The sequence below is a fragment of the Thamnophis sirtalis genome, unplaced genomic scaffold (genome assembly GCF_051295495.1).
Source record: "Thamnophis sirtalis isolate CommonGarterSnake01/CBP01778 unplaced genomic scaffold, rThaSir2_p1.2 scaffold_4, whole genome shotgun sequence".
Taxonomy (NCBI): Eukaryota; Metazoa; Chordata; class Lepidosauria; order Squamata; family Natricidae; genus Thamnophis; species Thamnophis sirtalis.
In genome coordinates, this window is record NW_028261384.1 from 132,011,589 (window position 1) to 132,019,370 (window position 7,782).

The 7,782-nt window shown below is 45.1% G+C and overlaps 1 protein-coding gene across 1 annotated transcript; it reads left to right on the forward strand.

Moving 5' to 3' along the window:
• The first annotated feature begins 1,267 nt into the window (after positions 1-1,267).
• Positions 1,268-2,202, forward strand: LOC106546768 (olfactory receptor 4E2-like). The gene is given in 2 exon segments (XM_014063728.2): positions 1,268-2,173; positions 2,176-2,202. Coding segments are annotated over 2 exon segments (933 nt in total).
• The last annotated feature ends 5,580 nt before the right edge of the window (positions 2,203-7,782 follow it).

Sequence of the window (7,782 nt, forward strand, 5' to 3'; positions counted from 1 at the left end):
TGAAAAGAAAAAAAATGTGAAAGGAGAAAGGCAAGAGCTCTGAGGTCAGACTGAGCTAGTTGCTCCCAGAGAACTCTAAAAAGCCTCTAAAAATGCCCTCTACAGGAGGCGAGAGAACCACGTGCCTCCTTTGCATAAGGAATTTTTTGCCTTTTAACCCTTGCTTAACTCTGCTCAAGTGATCATAAAGCTAGAGTAAAGGAGGCTCGTGGTTCTCTCACCTCCCCCTGCATTAAGCACTAAGCAGAGTCATCCACTGTGACTCTGTCAGCAACTACCTCTGCCTTTTTCCTTTTACATTTGTTTTTCTTTTTATGATGACAGTGGTGAGGCCCTGCCTCCCCTGACTGCACGTCCCTGCTTCCAACTCTGTTAATCTGATAAATTGAGATGGTAGAAAAAAATTATCATCTGTCAGGCTTGCATTCGGTTCCTGTTAGGATCTTTGGCCTGCCACACTAATATTCTTTTCTATTATGCTGTTTCATTAGTGGGGAATTGGGAGGAGGAATAGTAAGGAGTAGAATGTGTTGTTGTCAAAATAAAATTCCTTTCTAGAAACCAAGGTTATCCTTTGTTTCTACACCTCTGCACCTGACCGGAACTGGATGGGTGGAACTGCCAGCATGCATGGCAGTGGAAAATTGGACCATGTGATGGACTTGTGGGTGGGGGACAGTGGTGGGATTCAAATAATTTAACAACCAGTTCTCTGCCCTAATGACCAGAAGGGTAGGTGGGGCTTGGTGGTCATGTGACTGGGTGGGCATGGCCAACTCAACATCACTCATGTTGATGGACGCTTCACCTTAGCTGTTACAATGTAATAAGGTTTAACCCGAGAGGCAGTTTCTGTAAGCAGGGCAATAAAGATTAGGTTAGAAACAACACCAGAATGTTTCCTTCCTGCCTTCCTTATAGGATTAGCCCTGTAAAGTGGAAAAAAACAAAAGGAGATTTCTTCCAACAACCGGTTTTCCGAACTGCTTAGAAAGTTACCAACCGGTTCTCCCGAATAGGTGCGAACTGGCTGAATCCCACCACTGGTGTGAGGGCAAGATCATGAACTTTCAACTGGGTGGGGAAAACCAGGAAGCTTTCAGATTCAGGTTTCCACTGATGTGCCAACATGTCTCTCTCAATAAATTGGAACTTTGAGGAATACTTTGCCTTGGACTCTGATTTAATTTTGGACATTATTTGGAATGCTGACATCTCCCTCCCCCTCTTTAGGTCGAATGTGTAGACCTCTTTCTGCCCCATTGCAATGGAAGCCCTCAACCAGACAGTGACCCATTTTGTGTTCTTGGGACTGACCAATAACCGGAACCTGGAGCTGCTTTTATCAGTCCTTTTTTCCATCTTGTACTTGCTTATCCTAGCAGGTAACCTCCTCATCCTAGTGACGGTTGCTTGGGACCGCTGCCTCCACACCCCCATGTACTTCTTCCTGGGCAACCTCTCCTTCATTGACATCTGCCATTCCTCTGTCACCATGCCCAAGATGCTTTTCGACTGCTTCTTCCACCGGAAGGTCATCTCGTTTGGGGGTTGCGTCACCCAACTCTTCTTCCTCCACCTGTGTGCTTCGGCGGAGATCTTCCTCCTGACTGTCATGGGCTACGACCGTTGCGTCGCCATCTGCTACCCTTTGCAGTACGTCAACCTGATGAACCTGAAGATCTGTTGGGGTTTGGTGGGAGCCTTGTGGCTTGCGGCAATGATCCACTCCCTGATCCAGACAGCCCTCACCGTTCATCTCCCTTATTGCGGCCCTAACGTCATCGACAGCTTTTTCTGTGATATTCCTCCCCTCATGAAGTTGGCATGCATGGACACCCACTTCACTGGTATTCTCGTCATATCCAGCAGTGGCCTGATGTCCCTAGTTTGCTTCATGATCTTGGTAGCTTCCTACGCTGTCATCCTTATCTCACTGAAAAGGCAGACAGCCGAGAGTCGTCACAAAGCCTTCTCCACGTGTGCTGCCCATCTCCTTGTGGTGGTCCTGTTCCTGGGACACTGCATCTTCATCTACACCCGCCCTGCTTCCAGCTTCCCCACAGACAAACTGGCTGCTGTCCTCTACACCATGGTCACCCCTTTCCTCAACCCTGTGATCTACACTCTGAGGAACAAAGAGGTAAAGAACTCCATTAAGAAACTCTGGAACTAGAGAAGGTCTTCTTGGCATGGAGATGAGTTGCCCATCTTTGTATGCATGTGTGGGTGTGTGGAAGTCAGTATACGGAAGGAGAGAATTCCATGGAAAAGTTGATCATGATCAACCTAAACTCCATTAACAGAGGGATAAAATCAACATCAAGTGAGGTACTTATACCACTCTATAAAGCCTTAATAAGACCACACCTAGAATACTACATCCAATTTTGGTCACCACGCTATAAAAAAAGATGTTGAGACTCTAGAAAAATTGCAGAGAAGAGCAACCAGGATGATTAGGGGACTGGAGGCTAAAACATATGAAGAACGGTTGCAGGAACTGGGCATGGCTAGTCTAGTGAAGAGAAGGACCAGGGGAGACGTGATAGCAGGCTTCCAATATTTGAGGGGCTGCCCCAGAGAGGAGGGGGTCAAGCTATTTTCCAAGGCACCTGAAGGCCAGACAAGGATTAATGGATGGACACTGAACAAGGAGAGATTCAACCTAGAAATAAGGAGGATTTTTCTGACCGTGAGAACAATCAATCAATGGAACAGAAGTTTCCTTTGGAAGTTGTGGAAGCGTCATCTCTGGAAGCTTTCAAGAGGAGATTGAACTGCCATTTGTCAGAAGTGGTGTAAGGTCTCTTGCTTGTGTTTGTGTGTGTGTGTGTGTGTGTGTGTGTGTGTGTGAGTTGAACTGGATGACTGACAAGCTCCCTTCCAACTCTGTTAATCTGTACCTATCAACCAGAGGATAGGATACAAGAAACCCATTCTTCCATCATTGAAGACGTGAGAAGCCTCCTAGGGTTTCATGAATCTGTAAGGTGCTATAACAAGTGGACAATTCAATGTTTCATCCCTTCATGACATTAACAAGCTAACTGACTAAAGACAATCATGCAAAGAGTTAGTGCAGGGGTCGGCATCCTTAAAAACTCAAAGAGCCACACAAGTCCTAACTGGAAGCTCCCCGTTCAGTTCTGGAGCTGACTGGAAGTTGGGTTCCCCCACCATAGAATCTCCTCAGTGCGGCATCCTTTTTCCTCTACCTATCCTTACCAAAAGCTCCATCAATTGTGGAACCAACTGGCAACAGGGAGCCGCAGCAGAGGGATGAAAGAGCCACATGCAGCTCCGGAGCTGCAGCTTGCCGACCCCTGAGTTAGTGGTAAAAGCTTTAAACTGTGTTGCCTTCAAGATGGATTGGAACTGACTCTCCATAGACAAGAGAGCGGGAAGGGGCAGAGATGAGAGATGTAAGAGATTCCTGAAAGAAGGACATATTTGGTTTTGGGGTTGTTGTTTTTTTGCCAACCAAAGAAAATGAACAAATTTGGGTGCAGAACACTTCAATCTTTAGTTTTAACCACTGGACAAAATGCCACCTTATTGGCTTTTAGCAGTTGTGGTCCAAAAGTTGTATTTTAATGTATTCATACACTTGGGTATATTTGTATATAATATTGATTTATATATTTACAGTATGATTATTTATAATGGGGCCAGTTGCTTTTTAAAGATGTTTACTCTCTCTTCTTCTCCCCTTTCCCCTCCCTCTCTCCCTCCCTCTCTCTTTCTCTCTTTCTCTCCCACTCTTCTTCTCTCTCCTTTTCTCCCTCTTCCTCTCCTCCTCTCTTTCTCTCCCTCCCTCTCTCCTTCTCTCTCCTTCTCCCTCTCCCTCTCTCCTTCTCTCTCCCCTCCCTCTCTCCTTCTCTCTCCCCTCCTTCTCTCCTTCTTTCCTTCTCTCCCTCTTCTCTCTTTCTCTCCCTCCCTCCCACTCTCCTTCTCTCTCCTTCTCTCCCTCTTCCTCTCCTTCTCTCTTTCTCTCCTTCTCTCTCCCTCTCTCCCTCTCCTTCTCTCTTTCTCTCCCTCTCTCCTTCTCTCTCTGTCCCTCCCTCTCTCTTTCTCTTTCTCCTTCTCCCTCTCCTCTCTCTCTTTCCCACTCTCCTTCTCTCCCTCTCTCCCTCTTATTTTTATGATACTAATTGGCAATAAACAGCAATTTTGTCCCTCTTTTCCGAGCAACTACTAATAAATATTGAAAGCTTAGTTGGTTTAACTAAAACCCATTTCCCCAAAAGGATCAGAAAGCCAAGTAAAGTTTAACACACTTTGATTCTAGGATGCTATAAGCAGGAAAAAAACTAGTTATTGTCCTGAACATTAAGGAACAGCATAAAGGTGTTTGAAATATTGGCTGGGGTGAACTGAGGCAGACTCGTGTGACTAAAAGGGCACCTTGGGGACTACTAAAGACATTCTCAAGTTTTTTTTTAAAAAGGTCATAGAGTATTGATCCTTGTTTAGCGACTGCCTCATTTGCTGACCATTCACAGTTAGGAGGGTGATGTAAAACTAATGTTCCGACCTAGGCTTCCCCAAAAAGCACGAGGCAGAATCCTGGTCCTGACAAAACCCCTTTTATTAAACAAATGTGAATTCCTCTCATTCACATTCAGCAAGGCCTGGCAAACAGTCTTTCAAAGGAGTATTTATGACCACAGACCTCATCTATCCTGGAAAGCTGCCATGTAAATATTTTCCAAACGCGGTGCAGTGCAAGGAAAGACCGGGCACAGAGTCTCTGAGATTCACGGACAGATCTTCACACTCCTGAAACGAATCTAATGACTCAACAAAGGAATTGTTTCCTGCAAAAGCCCACTCCTCTTTCGCTCCTCTTTTATTTCCTATGGGAGGGGCAATCAACTTCCACCTGTGGCTTTACTCCCAAGTCTACCCTGATTTCTGAGTTGTTCTTTTCTTCTGGCAGTTCTGCGCATGCACACACTAGGAACAGGCTCCAGCTGTTCCTCTGCCTCACTGCTGTCTAGCTCTGTAGGCACCTGATCACTGCCAGACGGCCTCGGCCCTGTCTCTGCCTCCAATGCAGAGCCCTTACCTGAGCCTTCCCCAGCTTCCGGGACTGTTCCATGCTCCTCCCCAACCTCCTCACTGTCCGACCCTGCTGCCAGTTCCACTGGCCACTGGCTGGCCACAACACCTAACCTGTGAACATTGCAGGTCTGTAAAACAAAGGGAAGTTGAAGTGAAATCATATACATATCGAGGCTTGAAAAACCTAAAGCACCGAGGATTCCGTTCCTTCACATCATGTGAGGCATTGACGTACGAACAGCTACGCTTCCTGTAAACCTCAATCGACATCTAAAAAGCCACCAACCACAGGCACCATATAAATACGACATGCAGGACAGGACACACACTGCTAGAGAAGATGGGCTCCAGCTGGAGTCCAAAAGCTCGAAAGACAAAATCTCTGGTCCCCTTGACTGATCCAGATTGTCTAATGAGTGGCAAGGAGGCAACTACCATTGTCTGAAAATATCCGCTGATCACATTTCTGAATTTCATGGAAATGAGACAGCTCCCTGGCATCAAGCCAGAACTTTGCTTCCTATATGTAGCTCAACATGGTTCATACCAGGGGTGGGTTCCTGCCAGTTCTAAGCTGTTCTATAGAAGAGGTTCCACAAATCTACAGTGCCATTTAGAACCGGTTCCAGCTCCCTCCCCCACGCCCGTCTGCACATCATCAAGATGAAGAGCGAGAGGAGGAATTCTGGGAGTTGAAGTCCACAGGTCTTAAAGCTGTCAAGTTTGAACACCTCTGGGTTTTTTTTCTAAAGGGTTAGGGGTGCAAGGGTCTTGTAACTTGACAGCTTTAAGACTTGTGTGCTTCAAATGCCAGAGTTTCTGAGCCAACATTTTGGTTGCTAAGCAAGAGCGTTGTTAAGTGAATTTCACCACATTTTATAAGTTGGCCACACCCACCCAGTGATATGACTGCCAAGCCACTCCCACCCAGTCACATGGCCGGCAAGCCACTCCCACCCAGTCACATGGCCAGTAAGCCACTCCCACAAAGCAGGCCACACCTAAAGAAGAGGTTCTAAAAATTTTGAAACCCACCACTGGTTCATACGTATGTTAAAGTTAACCAGCATGGGAATCAGAGACACTGAAGGAAGGCTTTGGAATGAATGATCAGTTACTGGAAATAATAGGTAGTCCTTGACTTACAACCAGAATTGAGACCAGAAGTTCTGCTGCTAAGCAGGGTGGTTGTTAAATGAGTCATGCATGATTTATGATCTTTTTTGCCATGGTTATTAAGCAAATCACTGAATTGTGTGGTGTTAGAAATTCTATATTTACATGGAATTTACATGGAGTACAGTCACCATGTGCTTTACTGCTCAACAATATAACTGTAATATGAAACAGGAAACTCTACTTAGAACATAAGAGTACATAGATCCAAATTTGTAACTACTGCCATCTACTGGCCTAATATTGTTGTAGTTGTTGCATAAAAATGCATTCCAGCAATTAATTCCAACACTTGGTCATTAAGTGAAATTGGCTTCACCCAGTTTCTTTGCTCCGAAGCCACTTGGAAAGGCCACAAATGGCGGTCACATCTGGGACACTGCAATGGTTGCAAATAATGTCAGTTGCCAAGTGCCCAAATTTTGTTCACATGATCACGGGGATGCTGCAATGGCCACTAAAGAAATGGTTATAAGTCGAGGACTACCTGCATTGTCATCTCATGACATTTAAACAACCAATTTCATTGTATTTAAGTGCAATGACAATAAAGATTATATTTTAAATATCTTTTCCAAGCTCTTCATGGCTGTTGTACCCTGTGCTAGTTTGCGGTGTATTTCTTGATTGTCCCCTACAGTTGATGGTGGATCCCAAAATGCAGAGCTATCCACCGCTTTGATATCTTTTATCAATTCTTTATCAATATCAGTTCTACGGCTGGTTGCTCTCCTTTAATGAACTCATTAATCAAAGAAAGCTGGAGATTCCTATTGCTCTTTCCAAGACTCTATAATGAAGATTTGTGGATTAAAACTCCTTGTTGAAGACATGGGATTTTTTTCTCCAGATCTAGACTATGGAATTGTTGCAGAAAATGACAGGCTTTAGACTTCTCAGGATACAGGAAAGGTTTATTTGGCAGCCAGGTTCAGAAAGTTAGCGAAATGGCTAACATTGCAAATTTGTGAACAACCTTCATCATTGTATTGTATTGTATTGTATTGTATTGTATTGTATTGTATTGTATTGTATTGTATTGTATTATTGTATTGTATTGTATTGTATTGTATTGTATTGTATTGTATTGTATTGTATTGTATTGTATTGTATTGTATTGTATTATTTGTTTGCCGCCCTTCTCCGGGAGGACTCAGGGCGGCGAACAATGCAAGGGGGAAAAAAAGGGGAACATAAAAAGACAAAATACAAATAATAAAAGTAGACAACAGTCGCACAACCATACATGTCGAGAGGGGAGGGAACTCATCACCCCCAGGCCTGCCGGCAAAGCCAGGTTTTGACGGCTTTTCGGAAGGCCTGGAGAGAGGTGAGGGTCCGAATCCCTGCGGGGAGTTCATTCCAGAGGGCCGGAGCTGCCACAGAGAAGGCCCTCCCCCGGGTAATAGCCAGGTGGCATTGGCTGGTAGATGGCACCCGGAGGAGGCCAACCCTGTGAGATCTAATGGGTCTGTGGGAGGTAATTGGCAGCAGGCGGTCTCTCAAGTACCCAGATCCAATACCATGAAGGGCTTTATA